This window comes from Arvicanthis niloticus, chromosome 10 (assembly GCF_011762505.2).
Source record: "Arvicanthis niloticus isolate mArvNil1 chromosome 10, mArvNil1.pat.X, whole genome shotgun sequence".
NCBI lineage: Eukaryota > Metazoa > Chordata > Mammalia > Rodentia > Muridae > Arvicanthis > Arvicanthis niloticus.
Window position 1 is genome coordinate 22,057,365 of NC_047667.1, and position 21,079 is coordinate 22,078,443.

Sequence of the window (21,079 nt, forward strand, 5' to 3'; positions counted from 1 at the left end):
TAGGTGGGGGGCAGTACTTGTGTAAAAGCCCCAGAACTGTGTAACCCGCTCTACCACAAGCAAGCACGGTGAGAGGGTAGCCTTCAACCTCCTCAGCCTCATCCGCTGATGCCTTCATTTTAGACTACCCAGCTCCAAGAAATCAATTCTGTTCTTTATAAACTACTCGGTTTCTGGTATTTGGTGACTGTGTCCAAATAGGCTAAGACAGGGGCCAATCCAGCTAAGCAATAAAATAGGTGAGTGTGAGCTCACTGTACACAAATTCTCTCTAAAGAAGTCACTAGCATAACTGTCCCACACATGTGTCTGTAAGGTGTGCAGCTGCAGGTGTGTCTATACGTAATGGCCTATTATTGGCAGCCCTGGTTCATGCCCTTTCTAGCTGGGCAGTGGCTTACCTTCTTCTATGTCCTGTTTCCTTACCTGCATGACGAAGATGATTATAACATGCTGTGAGAACTTACAAGGATGGTTATTGGCAAGTACCTGGCAGAAAACTTTGCTAACTTTGCTGCCTCCGTTATCCCTTCTCCCATTAGAACTGAGGACATGGAGTCCACAAGATTGCCATCGTGGATATGCAAGAGTAGAGCCAGCTGGCTGGGTGGACTAAATCCATGATGCCGTGTCCAGGAGGCTCAGAGAAGGGTAGTTCTTTCCCTTTGCAGTAGGGCCCTGGCACTGGGAAGAAGAGTTCTCTTGAGGCCAGAAAAATCTAACCACCTAGGAAGCCCAAGGAAGCCCTATGGCCAGGAGCCTACTGGTGCCCTAAAAGCCAATGGCCTCCAGAACTGGCCAGGACAGGTCCCAGCCAGGGGCCCTGCTCCACTTAATGCAGATGAGGGGTCACAAAGACCACAGTGTCCATGGTGCCACCGGGCAAATCTGAGTTGGCTTCTCTGTGACATATAGTTGTCAAGGCTTGTTTACTTCACCTCTGTGTACCTCCATTTTCTCAGCTGTAAAATGGGAATGCTGGTAATTCCTGCTGCAGAGGAAGAGGGGTGCTCAATAAAGTGAGGCCTTAGAGTTCCCAAGATCCATCTAGCCCAGAGCTGCACTGGTAACACTGAAGCCAGGGTTGGACCCTGTCCCTGAAAAAGAGGCCACCGCTTGAATAGTGGCACTTGGACTGCATTCCCACACTGCTGCCTTGGGCCCAAGGCTGTGAGAGCAAGCAGTCACAGTAGGGATCCCCTCCAACCATGCTTTCTCGAGGCTAGACCAGAAGCAGCAAGGGAGGGCAAAGAAACCCCCAGCGAATTCTCCTGACTTCTCCCAGTTCCACAGCCCCTGCGGGGAACCAAGCTGCATAATACAATGGGATTTAATAAAATGCCTTTAACTCACAAAGTTTGTCTGCTGCCAGCTCCTTAATTAAATTGCCTAACTCTCTCTGCAATGGCAGCACGAACTCCAGCATTTAAAGAGCAGGGTGTTGCTATGGTATTCGCGCCAGGGCAGGCTCAGGGCAGGCTGTGGAAGAGCATACAGATGAGGCGCTCTTCCCGCCTCCGTGGCGCCAATGACATCCTTCCAGCCCCTCACCACGATGCCCACAGCACTACTCCAGCCCCTCGGTCCACTCCTCACACCACACACTGTGTTGTGTCACCTAGGAATCTGTCTTTCCTGGTGAGTGATGAGTTGGGCTTTAAAGCTGGGAGGTTGGGGACTGGTTGCATAGGGCAGAACTGCTCCCTGTTCTGAGTCCCAGCCCAGCCCTGGCCCACAGAGCAGCCCTGTGAGGTGGTAGCTGCATCTCCTACTCAGCCCCCTCCACTTCCCTGACACCCTGTGCAGACACATCTGTGCCCACTCAGCAGTGCCTCAAACCTTTGCTCAGAGGGTACCTGGCTGGGTAAGAAACCAGGTTGGCTCTTTCACTCATGTGGAGAGATGTAACAAACATCTGTTTTCTTTTAAAGGCATGGTTCCCAGCCCTAGCTTTGCAGACAAACAACTAGGGTTTCCCCTAGACCAAAAATTTACTCTGAACACTTTACAGCGGACAGCAATCTTGGCGGTGCTCCTGTCTCGATGCCTGGTTTCACCATTAACCCCACCAGCTCTGTCCACTGCCCATCTACTTTTTTTGATGCATTTCAGACTAAGTCGTAGACATTGGTACACTCCTTCCTAGAACCCTGAAGCTTACGTGTTGCTTTTTTTGATTGTTTTTCTATTATAAAATTTACAAAGAAATCCGAACGTTCTGTTTGGATGCCATGCTTGGATCCTCCCCCTCAAAGATTGACATAATTGGGCTAGAGTAGATAGACTATGGGTATCAGTGTAATTTAAGAGGTCCTGGCTGGGTGTGGTAGTGCATGCCTTTAATCCCAGTACTAGGGAGGCAAAAGCAGATGGCTCTCTGTGAGTTCAAGGCCAGCCTTGTCTACATAAGAGTATTTCAGGCCAGTCAGAGAGATATAGTGAGATGCTTTCTTAGACACAGACACACACATACATACACAGAGAGAAAGAGAGACAAAGAGAGACAGAGAGAGAGACAGAGACCCCTCTCAGCCTCCCTAACATGAGGATTGTGACTACCCAAGGCCACACCATGCCGATTCCTTCACAAATCTCTGATATAGCAAGAGCTGAAACAAACATAACAGGGAACAAATGGTTGTTCTTTTCCCATTGGTAGATAGAAAGCAGAGCACGCCTGGCATCTAGGCCTGCCCCTGCTTTCCCTTCCCATACCATGCCTGTTCCTCGGCTCTGTGCCTGCAAGCTCCACATGGCCATGTGCACACTTCTATGTACCCCTGTGCTCCACCTCGTCTCATTATTGGAATCTCAATGTCTTATGTGTCTCTGCCAGTGGCAGAATCTGGGTCTAAGTGTGTACACATCACAGATGTGAGGCATTCCCATGTTCTTTTATGGTGACCAGGGTCTTGTGAGTCACAGGATGCTGACAGCAGATGAAGATGAGCGTGCCAGCTGAGGTCACTCGAATAGGTGGTGATGACAGACAGAGACCACCAAAGCTGAGAATGGACATCCTGGCAGGCTGGGGCTAGTGGCATTGACAGAGGAGGGGGAAGGGCTGGCGTTGCAGTTATAGCACGGGAGGAAGTCTCAGATGCTGGCATGTGATGAGACGCTGATGGCTGTCATGGTGTGATGCTGTCGCTTGCCCCTGTGAGAGTAAGGTGCCAACACATGCTTTCTCTAGTGATACCCAGCTGAGAAGAATCTTAGCTGTCATGGTGGCAGGAAGGTTAGTTCCCTGGGACCATATTTGAGACACCCCCAGCCCCCGCCATTGCTATAAGCTGCAGCTTCTTCTGAAATTCTGAGAGTACCTGAGAACCCGCTCCCCAGAGGAAGCGCCCACAGAGCAGCTGCCCTGTTGTGCTGCATTTGGGGACAGAACACCAGTGCTGAGTGAGGGGAGCCATTAGGAACATTTGCTTCGAGCGGCCCTTGAGGATAGAATTTTATTTCTGGCTCATGTCATCCCCAGTCCATTCATACGTTCTATGCTGTAAGGAAGACAAAGGAAAACTGCTCTGGGCCCCTCCCTTAACCCAGCCACCAGGGGCAGAGCCAGCAAAGCCTCAGAACATTCCAGAAACCTTGCTAATCAATACTGCCACCCTCTAGAATTGATCTTACTGGATGGGCTTCTGGGGGAGATGTAATGACAAGAACAAAACCAGACTGTTCAGACATGCTGGGTTTTCGGTTTAGGCTTTGGTTTTGTTTGAGATAGGGTCTTACGTAGTCCAGGCTAGCCTCAAATTCATTAAGTAGTAGTGTCCAGCATTAAACTGATTCTAATGTCTCTGCTTTCCAGGTGCTGTGATTACAGGTGTGCCCTGACACAAACAGTGACACACCACTTTTTAAAGTGGAGATCTAAGTAGCCCTAGCGGACCTTGATCTCAAAGTCACAGCAATTCTCCTGCTTTAACCTCCAATAAAATGCTGAGATTACAGGTATAAGTCATATATACATATATGTATGTGTATGTCTATGTATGTATATATGTATATATGTATATATGTATATATGTATATATGTATATATGTATATATGTATATATGTATATATGTATATATGTATATATGTATATATGTATATATGTATATATGTATGTATGTATGTATATATGTATATATATATGTATGTATGTATATATGTATATATATATATGTATGTATGTATGTATATATGCATGTGATAGCAAAAATATCTTTTAGATGATATTATGTAATTTTCCTCTTACAGATTAAGATCAGCTTGCAGAAAGTAAAACCGAACTAAAATGACAATAAAAACACCTTTTATGTTCATAGCCTCTCTAGTGACACTATGGGCACTCCTGTGATCTGATTGCATCTGTAGAATGGGCCTAGGACCAGGCTCATCTGACAGCTGGCTACTGAGTCTTTCCCTGGCTTCAGCCCTGCACCGGGAGGGGCTGAGCTAGCACTGCAGCTTGTCGTACATGTTTGCCCTCGTGTTTTAGATCTTTAAAAGAGCATGGTGAGGTCTTATCTCCATTTTTCAGAGGAGGTAATAGAGGGTGAGCATCTCACCCTAGTTGGCATGGGTTAGTAAGAGGCAGAGTTAGAACGTGAACCCAGAATCCCTGATTAACTTCCTAAGACCATCATAATAAAGCCCTACAAACTCATAACAACAAAAACGCATTGTCTGAGATCTGGAGGTTAGAAGTTCAAATCCAAGGTGTCAGCAGAACTAGCCTCCTTCAAAAAGACCAAAAGAGCTCATTCTTGCCTCTGCTGGCTTCTGCTGACAATCACCAGTGGCGGGGTAGGGCATATTCTTTTGCTTGAAGCTGAATCTTGTCCCTTCTCCCTGAGTATCTGCCTCATGTGGCGTTTTCTTACTCTTACGGGACGTTGGTCAGATTGGATTGGGGTCTTTCCTGACATCATCTGTCTAATTATCTATGAAGATCCTATTTTCTAAGAAGGGTACATTCACAAGTACCCAGAGTGGGAATTCAGTATATCTTTTGGAGGGACACTGCAGTGCATGGTGTGTCTGACATCAGGCTAATGGCCTTGCACTATGTTCCCCTTGCTTTCCTCCATGCTCCAGTTTCTCCCATCTTCCATCTCCATAGACAAGGTGCCCTTCTTCTCCAGCACAGCCCAGGGCCGCCAGAGCGCCGTTCACTTCTGCTCTACCAAATTATTACCAGCTACTAAAGCGGAATCATGAAATATAGGCGGGCTTTTCATCTTTTTTATTCACAGACAGTAAAAAATCATTAAGGCTTGCTCTTAATTAGTTTAATTTTGAAGCCTCTAAATATTGATTTAACCTCCACTCCTTTGTACTTGCCGCAGTCACTGAATTATGCCTGGTATTGATCACAGACAGAAGCATTTCCCTCCGAGCTTGAGAGCCGTCAGCCTGTCTGTGCCAGGCTGTGATGCTGCACAGGTATGAAGGAGAAGCTGGACCAGGGCAGGGAAAGGCTCGTCCTTGAGGAAGGCCTGTAAACTTAGGCCAGAGGCCAGCTTCTTTTTCTTGCATTGGCCCAGACCCAAAGGAGACTGATCAAGAAAAGGTCAACTGGAAATCTCCTCCATTCCATTATGGGATGGAGGAGAACTGGGAAGTGGGGCAGGAGGATGTCGAAGGATCAGGTCCCAGATCATAGGCTCTGGCACCATCCAGCTATGACCTGGATTTACCAATGAACCCTCTCAGGCAAGGCAGAGCACCCTCTCACATTGCAGTACAGCTCCTCGTTCCCTCGTCACCGTGGCATTATGAGCACACAGGCAACCACTCCTGTCAGACATCTGAGACCTGGATCACTGTCAGGCTGTTTCAGTGCCTACCAGGGAAATCAGGACTGGACTCAGGGCACATTGTGCCTCTGGCCTTGACCTATTACTGTGTGCTGGGTGAACTTGAGCAAGTCACTTGAGACTCTTTCCACGAAAACAGGGGCAGTGGCATCTGTGGCCGTCAAACATGTCTTCTTTGTGCGGCTTGAGGACAGCACCAAGGACTGGGCATTTAAAAAGACTAGAAATTTTGTTTCTCACAGTTTTGGAAGCTAAGAAGTCCAAGATCGAGGTGTCATCATGCAGGGAGGCCTGCTGTCTGCTTCCAAGATAGGTTTTTGGGTTTTTTTGTTTGATTTGTTTTGTTTTTTTGAATTCTGGGTTCCCTGAGGAATACAGCATCCCCACATGGAAGGAAATAAAGCAGACTAACAGAAAAAGACAAAACTCCCTCTCTTGTGCCTTTTAAAATATCGTGTGTGCATTCAGGAAGGTATAGCCCTTAGGACCAAAACACCTCCCAATGCTGAGCCATTGAGGATTGCGTTTCTTTTTATTGTGGGTTTTCTAGATACAGTTTCTCTGTGTAGTCCTAGCTGCCCCACACTCTATAGACCAGACTGGACTTGAACTCAGAGATCCACCTGCCTCTGCCTCCCTAGTGCTTGGATTAGGGTCTTGAATCACCACACTCCACAGGGGGGATTGGGTTTCTAACCCAAGAATCCGGAGCTTGCATTCAGACCATAGCTTCATAGGATAGTAGGGATGGTAGAATTTTAATCGCAAGGTGCCTGGCTCAGTGGATTATCAATAATGGCTGACATCTCAATGGCCTCCATGGGTCCTGTGACTACACTAGGCCTACACTACACACAGGATCATGACCAGACCATGCTGGCCCTGGCTTCCAATGCTCTTTACCACTCTCCTCACAGGCCACAGGGAAGCACTCCTTGCCATTCACTTCCTATAGTTTTCTCCCAGGGCTGTGCTTCTGGTGCCTCCTGTGTTGAATGTCTTCCCATTATCTGTATTTCCCATGACCCTTCTTGGTCCAGACTCCCTCCAGGAGCTTGGTCCTCCCACCCTAGGGAGATTTTTAAAGACAATCTTATCAAAGTGCCTATCAACATCACTCATTCTTTTAGATACCGGCTGGGATAAAACACTATAACCATAAGCAACTCGGGGAGGCAAAGGTTAATCTCCTCTTACACTTGCGCATGCTGTCCATCACAAAGAAGCCAAGGCAGAAGTCAAGGCGGCAACCTGGAGGCAGGAGCCAGCAGAGGCCATGGAAGAGCCTCGATTACTGGCTTGTGCCTCATGGCTCAGCCTGCTCTCTTACAGAACTCAGGACCACCAGCCCAGGGGTGACACTGCCCAGAGTGAGCTAGGTCATCTCCCATCAATCATCAATCAAGATGGCCAATCTGGTGTGGATGTTTTCTCGACTGTAACGCCTTCTTTCCCAAATGACTATAATTTGTGTTAATTTGATATAAAACTAGCCCACAAATTAATTTCCAGTATATTTCCTCTAAATACTTGCCTAACTTCCTACATGTGGGGGAACTATGTATGGCGGTTCCCACGGTTGAACCCTGCTGCCCCTCTATAACACCTTTATATTCCATAGGGAGTTTTCCTTTGTTTTCGTTCTCAATCTGTGAAAACCCACCTGCCCTCCCGGTACACTGTGCCCCTTGCCTTTCCATTGAGAGAAGTGCCCAGCATACCATCAGGCGTTTACTGATGCTCCTTGGAAGTTTCTCTGTGCTTTGGACAGAGGAAGTGAGGGGATTCTGGAAGACTCCATTCTTACCTGTCAGGAGAGTGACATCAAGCATATCATGAGTAAATGCTTTGGTGGTTTCAAAGTATCATTCCTTGGTTGATAGAGTGGAGATTTCAGAAGTCATCCAGCTCAAACATGGGTCTCAAGGCCCTATATGTCCTCAATCTCTGATCCTGGAGGGCTGGGTGGACTCGAGAATCTACATTTCTGAGGACTTTCTTGGAGTTGTTGGTACTGATGGCTCAGGGCCTATTAGGCCCGAAGACGAATGAGGCCATGATCAAAACCTATTCCCAGCCGCAGCCTGGACTGCACTGCCTACCACCAATTCCCACGCCCTGTGCTGGGCCGTCTCCCCTTTGGCTGTAGGGCAGGCAGTCCAGATGATTACAGAAAGAATAAGAGCTGAGCTGTGGAGGTCACCTGTGGGGTAGGGAGGACCAAAGGACTGAGCCAGGCCAAGGCAGACCTGGAAGAGTGGTGGAGGGCTAACAGGCTATCTCACTGAAGTGAAAGGGGAAAAGAGAAAGAAAAAGGGCCTCACCAAGGGCCTCAGCTGTAGCCATTTATCTCCCAGCCTGCCTGCCACAGCTGACAGGGGGGAAGGCTTGCGCCCGAAAGCCCAAGCCTTCTTTGCAGCATGATTTATCTCCGGGCTTCATCTGGTAAACCTGCTGATGAAACGAGAGTCTTCTTTTCTCCCCGCCTCATCAATTTTCATTCTGATTTCATTTTCCTTTTCTGTTAGAAGGGTTTAGCCTTTCTCCTTGCTTAACCAGCCTGCTCCACATCCGCTCTGCCTTCTAACCTGCCACCCCACCTCCGGCTGCATGTAGCCGGGTGCATGGGAGACCCACAGTTCCTCACAAGCAAGGCAGATTCCTTCCTCTCCGTGCCTTCCTCTCAGCTGGAAACTTGGGGCCTTCTCTAACAGTGCACAGAGAGGAGACAAGATCCCCACAGGACTGAAGGCTGTGGCTTCATCACGTTTGAGGGAGCAATGGGTGCCCATCCAGAAGGAAGTGCTCCACAGAGGCACCAGATTACTGAGGCTTTAGACAGGAAGGCACTTCCTAGACGTGCAGTGAGGGATGGGAATAGGGAGCAGCACTGCTTGCGTCCCTCTCTAGTGTCTTCCTTGTCACTGATTCTAGTGCCCTGTGGCTAAAGGCCATCTTGGGGCCCTGGCTCACAAGGTAGCTGGGAGAGGCTGCCTAATCAGCCTGGCACCTCCACCTGGCCAGCAGCTTGTCTAGTCTGCCCATCTGGCATGTGTCTGGGGCAGTCAGACCTGTCCTAGGAGCACCTCTGAAGCCTAGCAGGGAGCACCTGGGGAGAGAGTCGCTGCTCACCACCTGCATCTGACCTGTTTATTGGGCAGCTATTTTGTTAGAAATCTGTGATCTGGTGGATGGTGTCCTGGAGCTGTCCTGAAACATAGAGCCAAAGACCCTCCATTAAAGGCCCCAGGGAGTATTTTTAGTGACTTAGAAGAGGGCCAGTTCTCTTGGAAAGGGTGCCAGCCGCAGAGGAAAGAGCCCTAGCTCCTAACACAGAGGAGATCTAGAAGTCAAGGTACAGCCCAGCCAAAGAAATGTGATGACGCTAAGCCCCAGATCGGGACACGGATTTCTAACTCCACCAGGGCACATTCCTCCCCATCTGACAGATGAGAAGGCCCAAGAGCCCAGGAATAGCCAGAAACAGGACTCAACTGCAGAGCCTCCTCCAAACCAGTGTCTGAACTATTGGCTCGGAGCAGAAGCCAGTAGAGTCTGTAGAATTTCTAGAGGGATCTGGAGAAAGCTCTAGAAAGGTGAAGGCCAGTGTAAGATCCTGTTAAACCAGGCAGAAACTTGAATGAGAACAAGGTAACTTTTACCCAGAAGCAGTGACCAAGAAGGCAAAAGAACCACAGAAAGTCTTGAAGTGGGGGAAGGAATAAACTATGGGATGGTGTTGGTCTCTTTTAAGGGAAGAGAGGCAGAAAGAATCGCCCACACAAAGGCCTCTCTTCTCTGGTCCCTGTGGCTTCTGATCTCTAAGACAGACAGACAGACATTCCCTGCCTGTCCCTTGTCCAGTTATATTCTGAGTTTCTACTGTGCCAGCCTGGTCAAGCTGGCAGCTGAGCAAGGCTCCTGCCACTGTGGACTTCTCAGTCTGCAGGGAGAATACTCAGGCTCTGATGCAGGGATGCAGAGCACCCCAGAAGCTCAGGAGAGAAGCTTTGGTCAGAGAAGCAGTCCCTGGAGGTTTTTCAGAAACCCAAGTAGCAAGAAGAGGTGGGCCCAGCCTGAGCCACTCTCTGCCTGGGCTTGCTGGCCCTGCTCCCCTGCAGCTTGTTTTGGTACAGTGCAATCAGACAGAGATGACTTTACATGCTACCTACTAGCACCCTCCATTCCAATTAAGAAATAATGAGGCAGGCTCCCTTTCTAGCTTGGAGTTCCCATACCCTCTGCCTGGACAAGTCAGGAGAGCTGACAACGTAGAGATTCCTGCCTGGCAACAATACCCTTCTCTCCCCATCCATAAAGGAGTTTTACCAGAACCTTGACCTCTAAAATTCCTGGGAGAAGGAGGGAGCAAGGCTGAAGAAAGGAGTCTCACTATCCCCGCCTTGTCACCCTACAGGCCAGCTGAGCTCTGGCACCAAAACCCCAGAAATAACCAGAGCTGTGAATGAAGTCTCCTGGGTCCCTCCTGGCCATTCATGAGCCAGCTGTGAAACCTCAATCTTGTACCTTAGTTTCTTATTTTATTTTATTTTATTTTATTTTATTTTTTGGAGACAGAGTTTCTCTGTGTAGTCCTAGCTGTCCTGGAACTCACTCTGTAGACCAGGCTGGCCTCGAACTCAGAAATCCGCCTGCCTCTGCCTCCCAAGTATTGGGATTAAAGGCGTGTGCCACCACTGACTGGCTTGTACCTTAGTTTCTTTGAGCTACCTTTCTTGTCTAAGAATCCTGTAAAGAATTCCTTTACAGCTAGCATAATAGGAAGTCTGGCCCATGAGAGCCCTCAGGAATGGCACATGTCTTCCTGCAGTTGAAGTGGTGTTTGGGATAGGTTTATGGTTGAAGGAGAGTTTGAGAGTCTAAGGGAGCAGGGCATCACAGTCAGGGTGAGAACCTGCAGTGCTGGGGACAGTGGCAGGTTAGGTGTGGCAGATCTGAGAATGGAGGACCCTTCTGATGTTAACCAAAGAGCATCAAAGAGACCACCATAAGGGATAAAGACAAAAGGTAGGTGCATTTGCCAGGGAAGAAGGAGCAGTTCAAAATGGTGATTTCTAATCTTAGGCACGGCAGGGTGCTGAAGCTGACAAAGATGTGACCAGAGGAACAACAGCAGGTTGGTGAGAGATGTTGGCTTTGGAACAAGATGAAGAATGTGAGGGGCTCTGAGACTATCAGGTAGAGAAGAACGGGGGGGGGGGGGAAGAGCTCAGGGTAACTCCCATGTATCCTCTTGTCTACTGTCCCAGGACTCCATGATAAGAAGCCCTAGAAACATGGGTACCAGGAGGTCACCCAACTGTCTTCCTGCCTCAAAGGGACATGGAACAGCCAGACCCAGGCCATGAGGATTCTAGCCAGAGCTGGGACCCTGAGGCATAGAACTATTTCTAGGTGTAAGAACAAGAAAGAAGCTGGGCAGTGGTGATGCACGCCTTTAGTCCCAGCACTTGGGAGGCAGAGGCAGGCAGATTTCTGAGTTCGAGGCCAGCCTGGTCTACAGAGTGAGTTCCAGGACAGCCAGGGCTACACAGAGAAACCCTGTCTCGAAAAAAACAAACAAAAAAATCAAACAAACAACAACAGAAAAAAAAAAAAAAAAAAACAAGAAAGAAGCTCCATTTTACCTCCTGTGAAGGATGCTGAGAGGCTCTGGACCACTTGGAAGTAATAGTAGGCATTCTGTGAATTGCCCAGGTCCAAAGACTTGGTTCTCAACTTAGGATGAAAAAGAAATAGGAAACTGGGCTTAAAAATTAAACTGATGATTCAGTCGGATTCCGGCAGCAGCTGCAGCGGCTCAGGTCTTCAGTAGCTCTTTCTGTCTCCCTTTCGTTTCCGGAAACATGGTCTCTGGTGTGGCTGTCTCTGATGGTGTCATCAAGGTGTTCAATGATATGAAAGTTCACAAATCTTCAATACCAGAAGAAGTAAAGAAACACAAGAAGGCAGTGGTTTTTTGCCTGTGTGAGGACAAGAACATCATCCTGGAGGAGGGCAACGAGATCCTAGTAGGAGATGTGGGGCAGACCGTGGATGACCCCTACACCATGTTTGTCAGGATGCTGCCAGATAAGGAGTGCCGCTGCGCTCTCTATGATGCAGCCTGTGAGACCAAAGAGAACAAGAAGGAGGACCTGGTGTTCATCTTCTGGGCCCCCGAGAATGCACCCCTTAAGAGCAAAATGATTTATGCCAGCTCCAAGGATGTCATCAAGAAGAAGCTGACAGGAATCAAGTATGAATTACAAACTAACTGATACGAGGAGGTCAAGGACCACTGCACCCTGGCAGAGAAACTAGGTGGCAGCGCCATTATTTCCCTGGAGGGCAAGCCTTTGTGGGCCACCTCCAGCCCCCCTGCCTGGAGCATCTAGCAGCCCCAGACCTGCTCTTGGGTGTTGCAGGCTGCCTTTTATCTGCCAGACCAGAGGGGCTGGGGGGATCCCAGCAAGGAGAAGGCTATCCCTTCACCCTAGTTGCCAAACAGCCCTCCCACACCCTGAACCGTTGTCCTTCTCCCCCCATCCCTGACGGTTCTGGCCTTCCCAAACTGCTTTTGATCTTCTGATTCCTCTTGGGTTGAAGCAGACCAAGTCCCGTCCTAGCACCCAGTTGGGGGGGGGGGGCTGTATTTTTTTTAACAACACCCCTACTCCTCATCCTTCCCCATCCCATGCTGCCAACTTCTAACCACAATAGTGACTCTGTGCTTGTCTGTTTAGTTCTGTGTGTAAATGAAATGTGGAATTGACCCTCCCTGCACCAGCTGGGTGCCCTCTCCTTTCCCTTGATCTTGGCCAATCATAAAAGCTGGGCCAGTAAGGTGCCTTTAATTTAAAATAAATAAATAAATAAATAAGTAAATAAATAGGCTAATTAACAAAAAAAAAATTTAAACTGACTAGTGAGCCTAGAGGTAAGGACAGTATGTAACTGGGCGTGGTGCAAGGGCACATGGGAACCTTCTAGAGTGCTGGGGTAGTCGCATCTAGATCTAGATCTGCCCAAGTTCATGGTGCCTGGGGCTATACACAGGCCTGTGCAGTATCTTACACCTCAACCACTCAAAAGCATTACAAAGGATGGTGACAGAGATGGGACAAGAAACCACAGTAATGAGAGAAGAAAACAAACAGAGGCATTGCATCCGTCTCCACCGCTGCTGCATGTAAGGCTCAGAAAGCTGGGTACCTTGCCCAGGGTCACATGGAGAGTGCAGTGCCAGGCTCAAATGCCCTGGCAAAGCCTCGTCCCTTCTGTACTACCCGCCCTCCTTCCCGTAGACACTTATGGAATTCAGACTCTGGAAGACTAGATAAACGTGGTAGTCTCCTACCCAGAAGCTCTGCTTGTGTGTGATTGAGAGAGAAGAGTGATGGACTATTTCACCTCCCAAGGAAACTGGAGGCCACGCTTACAGATGGAGGCCTGCCTCCCACCCTCTGCTGCCCCTGCCCAGCGCTTATCTGCTGCTGAGGAGGCCAGAGTATAACAATGCTAGACTCAATTACACTGCCCCTCTGTCTCCACAGCTCAGGGGGACCTGGTACCAAAGCAGCCAAGGCCAGGCCACTGGTAGCTGCCTGCCTTCTGGCCTCCTGCTGAAGGCGTCTACTCCCAGGGGCTAGGCAGGGACTAGGGAAGGAAGCAGAGGACAGTGATAAGGAGGGAGGAGGGAGTTTGCATGCACCAGTAGATTCTGCCTCTGTGCTGTAGGAGATAGGGACACAGAAGGATGGGATGACACTGTCCCCAAAACTCTTCCTTTAGGGTTTTGTCAAGGGCCTTCTTAGCAGAGTGATTGAAGGATCAATTCTACCCATTCTGCTAAGACCAGAGATGATTCCTGGAGGGAATCCAACTGGAAATGGGTCCACTTGGATTTGTAGAACAAGCCAATGGTGTGCCTTGGAGGGAGCCACCAACCATGGGGCCTAGAATGACTCCAGGCATCCACTGCATAGTCAGAGGGCAGGGTCAGGTCTGGGTGCAGCAGCTGGCTTTGTTTGACCCTGTGGTTCTAGGCCCATCCCGGCTCAAACATTAAAAGTCTGTCCTGCATGTTCTTAAAGAGGGTCGGTCTTACCAGGAGCCAAGGAAGGGGTCTACTGGACACATCAGGAAACAAGATAAATTTACTAAGGACCCAAGTCCATCTTTGAAAGAACTTGCCACAGAGGCAAGTGTTCTAAGTCAGCCCAATACCCAGCTTCTCTCAAGCAAATATTGATCCCTGTTGACCAGGTTGGCAGGGCAGGTTGTAGTGGAAAAAAAAAAAAAATCTGTGTGACCTCTTCTGAGCCTCAGCTGTGCTCCTGATAAAATGAAAGTAAAGAATCCCTTTGTTGCCCACACATGGAGCTGGTGGAAGTATGAAACTTAATGTTCCGTGTTCTGCATGTTATATTATTCATATTCACTCACAAGTACTCCGAATAGCTTGGTTCTCTGTAGACACAAAGAGCTTGCAGAGCGCTTCTGGGTGATGTGCGTGGTCACCTGGGACATTATAGAGAAAAGTCAATTCGCTTTCTCTGCAGCTCCTGTAGAGCTCACTGATCATCTTGAATGAATAGGGCCCTGTCAGCCTTTAATGATGGTGGCAAGTGAATGGCAGCTCTGGGCTCCATTGGGGGAGTGGAACTGTGTGTGGCAGGGGAGAAGCTGTGTGTGGAGAGAAGCTGTGTGTTTCGGGAGAAGCTGTGCTGGTGAGAAGCTGTGGGGGGGGGGAAGCTGTGAGGGGGAGGAGAAGCTGTATGTGCGGGGAGAAGTTGTGGTGTGAAAAGCTGGGGGGGTGGAGAAGCTGTGTTGGGAGGAGTAGCTGTGTGTGTGGGAGAAACTGTAGTGGTAAGAAGCTGTGTGGGGGAAGAAGCTATGAGTGGGGGTTGAAGGTGTGATGGTGAGAAGGTATGTGCTAAGCCTCAAGGGAAAGACTGGTTTGAGACTTTACCATACTTTGGGGTCCCAGATTCAGCTACCTCTTAAAGCCAGCCCTGCTCCTAGCCCAGAAATAATATACCCTGCTGCTCCTGCACAGATAGACAGATAAGGCCAGCGGTGGAGATGTTTGCCATGGAACTTTGTAGGTTTTGGTAGCTTCTTAATGCCCTGAGGACAACTGGATCCTGGCTTGGCATTCAGCACAAAGGTATTGTTGGAAGAGAGAAAAGCCAGGGGCTCAGGTCTTATCTGAAGGTCAGTGACACACTGGGGTTTTCTCCAAAGAGCCCTTGCTACCTACGAAGACCACCTTCTTTGCTAGTTGGGAACTCTCATCCATTGGTCTTCGTTTCTGGATGGCTATGTTACCAGCTCACAGCTCTCCACCCCACCTTGGGGGTGGTATTGGGTTCCCAGGGGTAAGCTCAGTGGAAAGGGAGCTGACTGCACCCTATTGTCTGCTGTCTAGAAGACTATGCTTCCTTTAAATGTCCTATGGTCGCTGAGCACAGTGTGCTGTGCCTACACTCTGAGCACTTGGGAGATGGAAGGAGGAGGTCCTGAGTTCAAGGGCAGCCTCAACTGCATAAGAGGAAGAAAGGAAGGAAGGAAGGGAGGGAAGGAGGGAGGGAGGGAGGGAGGAAGGAAGGGAGGAATCAGAGAAGGAGGGAGTGAAAAAGGTCTTGTGTGGCAGGAGCACCTCCCAACCCTGGAAAAGGAGGCACTGACATTTCTACGACTCACAATATGAGCAACATGCCCATTTTAGTCTCATGATGGTCTTCTGTAAGGAAATAAAGGAAACATAAAGCAACAGATGCTTGGAGAGGTTGCACAGTTTTCCCAGGGCAGAGGTAGAGCCAAGTTTGGTGTCCTGGCATCTGGTATGGAAGTGTGGCGCTTAGAACCATCTGAATGACAGGTGCTTCTCGGCTTGTTTCCTGCATCTTCCCCACCCACAAAGTACACCCCGAGCCCCCAGCCTCCTCCGTGAGCCCCAGGTACCAGCTGGGCAGCTGACTTCCCAGGGCTTCTGCTGAACATGTATGCAGGCAGGCATGCATGTGTGCACGTGTGTTTGTTTGCCCTGAGATCGATGTGACAGCGCACACAAACCCCTACGCAAACCTCTGTGCCTTTCAAGTCACCGTTGTTTTTCCCACCTTCAGAAATAGCTGCTGAGAACAGTGGGCCGCAGTCAGATGCACACAGGCTTGCTGCTCTCCTCCTCGGTGGAGGCTGCCCTGCCCCCACTGCTCCCCGCCCAGCATCCTGGAGCAGGATGATGAGGCAAAGAGCCCCAAGTGGCCACCTGGAGGTGTTGCCCGGAAGCTGGTAAACGCCAAGAGCTTCCTGCAGCTTCCTGGCAAGGAGATCTCACCCAGAGGACAGGAATGGCACCAATCTGCTTCAAGGCAGCCAGTGCACCCTAGCTCTAGGCTAAAGCAAACCGGGCCAGACCTGAGGTGGGAACAGTGATGTATAAGCAGCCCTATCCCAAGGCTGGGCTTACTTCCTATCCATGGCTGCTTCCCAGCATGGAGAGTGAAGCCTAGTTCTTTTGAGTTCTTCTGGGCCTATGAAAACCAGAGGTGTGAGTGCTTCACTCGCAGGCCCGTTAGTATGGTTATGTATCAAAGAAGCTGGTCAGAGTCTTAGTAAGCACATTCTGTATACCTGCCGCTGACCTCTGCTTAGGAGGCAGACAAGGCCAAAGAGCAGAACTCAGAATCTGGCCCAGATTTGTGAAAGTCTTCTGTTCTAAGCCAAGGTTTGATATACCTTCAGGGCAGTTACACTCTGGTCTGAGAGAGAAGACAAGTTGATTTTCTACAACCAGAAGGGAGGAAACATTCTGGATTGGGTTCTGGGTAGAAGAGACCTCCTTGGGGAAGGAGTCCTAAGGACACAGAACTTGAACCCTACAGTAAGCCATACCCTGTGTTACAGGTGTGTTGAGAGGGCAGGGCTCTGGCCAGAGGAAGCTTTCTGGATGGCTTGGTCAGAGCTGGGACAACAGCAAGCACAACACTGCACCAGTCACAGTGCTTGCCCCTTAGCCCCAGAGGTGGAAGCTTTTTGTGCCTGTTGGCTACCAGCCTGTTGTCCCCAGACATCCTGCAGCCCCAAAGAAACTCTAAGACGTGACTGAGCTTGAGCCTTGAAGAACAAGTAGAAGTTGTCTGAGAGAAATGAGACAAAGGGGGGTGGTATGTCAGCGTGACCTCGCCCCCAAAAGGTTTGTGCACAGAGCCTGAGAGAGAAACCAGGAAGGGCCAGGCCAGATTACAGAAGACCATACAGGGCTGAGGTAATTAGAGTCCAGTTCCTGAACATCTGCTGGACAACTCTAACAGCCTGTTGAAAAAGGAAGGCCCATGCCTTCAGAGTGAAAAGTGGCCATAATCCAAAGCTCACCCAGGAAAGCCTAGGCAGAGCCCAGGTAGGACCACTCCAGCACCCAGGGAGCCTAGGCAGACCCTGGGTAGGACTACCCAGAGAGCTCCCCGGGTAGGAGTGTCCCAGCCCATGCAATTGTAGGCTAAGATCCTCTGTCCAGTTCCAGAGTTCCAAGAAACCCATCTCTATTTTAGAGCTGGGTCTGTTTCCAGTACCTCCTTCCTCCTGCATCATCAAAGAAATGTCTAGAAATGATCGTTTATCTCACTTAACCAGTGAGCCAAGGAGGGAAGGAGGGAAGAGTAGGAAAGGTCAAAAAAAATCTATTCCACATTTATCTGGATTTCATTGATGACAATTTCAGCCCACCCATTCTCCTTCCCTCCCAAACACTCACACATAACCTACTATAACCCCAGCATCACCTGTCACTACCATACCACCCTCCCCCCATCACACACACACACCCCTAAGTTATCCCAAGACTTCCTTCAAAGACTCAGAGTCACTCCTTCCCTGAGAGGACTCTGAAACCTTGAGGACTGCAGGACAGGGTCTGGGAGGCCTGGTTCACATCCAGCTCCTGGGCTCCTCTGGTTTCTGGAGCCCACCAGGGGAGGCTGGAGGGACGATTCCACCCCTCAGCCCTGCACATCTGTAACTTTATTGTCTCCTTCCAGGGCTACCCGACGAGGAGATGAGTGGGATGTCCCAGTCCAGTGCACAAAGATGAGGACCCACACCCAGACAGCATGAAGTGATGCCCACCCACCCTGTGTAGAATGACTGCCCTGAGAGGGTGGTTCCCCAGACTCTGGCAGGGCTGCTGAACCTCAGTCTGCAAGTCGTGGAGAGCAGGACTCTCCCCTGCCTTCCAGTTCCACCATGAGGCTCCTCGTGGCTGTCCTCTTGCTATCTTGGGCGGCTGGTACCACTGCAGCAGTGCCGGTGGTACCCTGGCGCGTGCCCTGCCCTCTTCAGTGTGCCTGCCAGATCCGGCCCTGGTACACACCCCGCTCATCCTACCGTGAAGCAACCACTGTAGACTGCAATGACCTCTTCCTGACGGCAGTGCCCCCAAGGCTCCCTGCAGGGACACAGACCCTGCTGCTGCAGAGTAACAGCATCAGCCGGATAGACCAGACCGAGCTTGCCTACTTGGTCAATCTCACGGAGCTGGACCTGTCCCAGAACAGCTTCTCAGATGCCCGAGACTGTGATTTCCAAGCCTTGCCTCAGCTGCTAAGCCTACATCTAGAAGAGAACCAGCTGAGCCGGTTGGAGGATCACAGCTTTGCTGGGCTGACCAGCCTACAGGAACTCTATCTCAACCATAACCAGCTGTGCCGCATCTCCCCCAGGGCCTTTGCAGGGCTCAGCAACTTGCTGCGACTGCATCTCAATTCCAACCTGCTTAGGACCATTGACAGCCGCTGGTTCGAGATGCTGCCCAACTTGGAAATCCTCATGATTGGTGGCAACAAGGTGGATGCCATCTTGGACATGAACTTCAGGCCCCTGGCTAACTTGCGCAGCCTGGTGCTGGCAGGCATGAGCTTGCGGGAGATCTCAGACTATGCTCTGGAGGGACTGCAAAGCCTGGAGAGCCTCTCTTTCTATGACAATCGGCTAGCCCAGGTGCCCAAGCGGGCATTGGAGCAGGTGCCTGGGCTCAAGTTCCTAGACCTGAACAAAAACCCACTGCAGCGGGTAGGGCCAGGAGACTTTGCCAACATGCTGCACCTCAAGGAACTAGGACTGAATAACATGGAGGAGCTGGTCTCCATTGACAAGTTTGCTCTGGTAAATCTCCCTGAGCTGACCAAGCTAGACATCACCAATAACCCACGGCTTTCTTTCATCCACCCCCGCGCCTTTCATCACCTGCCCCAGATGGAGACTCTCATGCTCAACAACAACGCTCTCAGTGCCTTGCACCAGCAGACAGTGGAGTCTCTGCCCAACCTACAGGAGGTGGGGCTCCACGGCAACCCCATCCGTTGTGACTGTGTCATCCGTTGGGCCAACGCCACAGGCACCCACGTCCGTTTCATCGAACCACAGTCCACCCTGTGTGCTGAGCCTCCAGACCTCCAGCGCCGCCCAGTCCGGGAGGTGCCCTTCCGGGAGATGACAGACCACTGCCTGCCCCTCATCTCTCCCCGAAGCTTCCCCTCCAGCCTGCAGGTAGCTAGTGGAGAGAACATGGTACTTCACTGTCGGGCACTGGCTGAACCAGAGCCTGAGATCTACTGGGTCACACCAGCTGGAGTTCGACTGACACCTGCTCGCTCAGGCAGGAGGTACCGGGTGTTCCCTGAGGGGACCCTAGAGTTGCGGAGGGTGACAGCGGAAGAGGCAGGCTTATACACCTGTGTGGCCCAGAACCTGGTAGGGGCTGACACTAAGACAGTGAGTGTTGTGGTTGGCCACGCTCCCTTCCAGCCAGGCAAGGACAAAGGACCAGGCCTGAAGCTCCATGTGCAGGAGACACACCCATATCACATCCTGCTGTTTTGGGCGCCCCCTCCCAATATAGTCTCCACCAACCTCACCTGGTCTAGCGCCTCCTCCCTCCGGGACCATGAAACTACTGCTTTGGCTCGACTGCCGCGGGGCACCCACCGCTACAACATTACCCGCCTCCTTCCGGCCACACAGTACTGGGCCTGCCTGCAAGTGGCCTTTGCTGATGCCCACACCCAGTTGGCATGTGTTTGGGCCAGGACTAAAGAGGCCTCTCCTTGCCACAGAGCCCTGGGGGACCGGCCCGGGCTCATAGCCGTCCTGGCTTTTGCCGTCCTCCTGCTGGCAGCTGGGCTTGCAGCCCACCTTGGCAGAGGCCAGTCCAAGCAGGGGGTGAGTGAAAAGCCTCTCCTTCCGGTCTGGGCTTTCTGGGGCTGGAGCGCCCCCTCTGTCCGAGTAGTGTCTGCACCCCTTGTCCTGCCCTGGAATCCAGGGAGGAAGCAGCCCAGATGTCAGCTGGGGAGACAGTGCCACCACCATTGTCTCAACATTGCTGAAGCTCCGCCAGGTCTCAGCAGTAGAGAAATAACTAGGACAACGCTACACTAAACGGGACGTGATCTGGGCCAGATGCCTGCCAGGAACGTGGCATTGATTGATCCACGTGCTTGAGGCCTGGCAGCTTGACCAAGAAAGATGGGGTTCTGCAGCTCCTGGGGATGCTCTCTCAGCCCCTAAACAGTTGCTGTTGCCTTCTGGGGGTCCTCAGCTGCGATTCTGAGGAGTGTGTCCAAGGAACAGGAAGGACTCTGCCTAGAGCCTCCTACCGCCCCAGAGGCTTCTGGGCCTCAGCTTGGCTGTCCCCTGCCTGTGTCCCTAGGCCCTTGGCCCACAGGAAATGTCCCCTTCTCTTCTCTTTCTTTGTACAGTCTCAGTTGCTTGCTCATCCCCCTCCTGGGCAAGGGCTGAAAGAGGCTTCTCCTACTGTCTTGGGAGCCCGCCTCAAAAGTGGGAGTGTCCCCAGCTGGATCTGAAGGATATTTGGGGAGAGAGGTATCCAGGGATGCCTCATCTCATAGCCTGGGCTCTGAAGTTGACTTTCTATAGGCAGTTTTGTATCTTTGTGGAGAAATGTGTCACCTGTCCCCAACCCAATTCACTCTTTTCTCCTGTTTTGTAAAAAATAAAAATAAACAATACCAATAACAATGGGGAGAAGGTGATCCTTTGCGTGCTGGGTATAAGAAAATCTCTTGGGTCTCTTCAAGACCCTGAAAATGACAGGGGTGGGGGCTAGGCGTCATAAGAGCTTGGAGAAGAGAGAGACTTGCGGGTTTTCCCTTTTCGTGTTAATTTCTAGCCCCTAGGTCCGCTCCAAACCCCAAGTCTCCCCATACCAGGAAGCACAAGAGCTAGAGGAAAAGAAACAAATTGA

At 50.6% G+C, this 21,079-nt stretch overlaps 1 protein-coding gene and 1 pseudogene across 1 annotated transcript in view; both read left to right on the forward strand.

Annotated features, from left to right (window-relative positions):
• The window catches only part of Lrrn2 (leucine rich repeat neuronal 2), a 40,778-nt gene extending 19,925 nt beyond the window's left edge, over positions 1-20,853 (forward strand). The window contains 2 exon segments of the mRNA XM_034513655.2: positions 17,859-20,152; positions 20,155-20,853. Of these exon segments, the coding sequence (XP_034369546.1) occupies positions 18,064-20,152; positions 20,155-20,201 (2,136 nt within the window). The 5' untranslated portion in view covers positions 17,859-18,063 and the 3' untranslated portion in view covers positions 20,202-20,853.
• On the forward strand, positions 11,331-14,545 carry LOC117716582 (cofilin-1 pseudogene; annotated as a pseudogene).
• Positions 20,854-21,079: the final 226 nt, after the last annotated feature.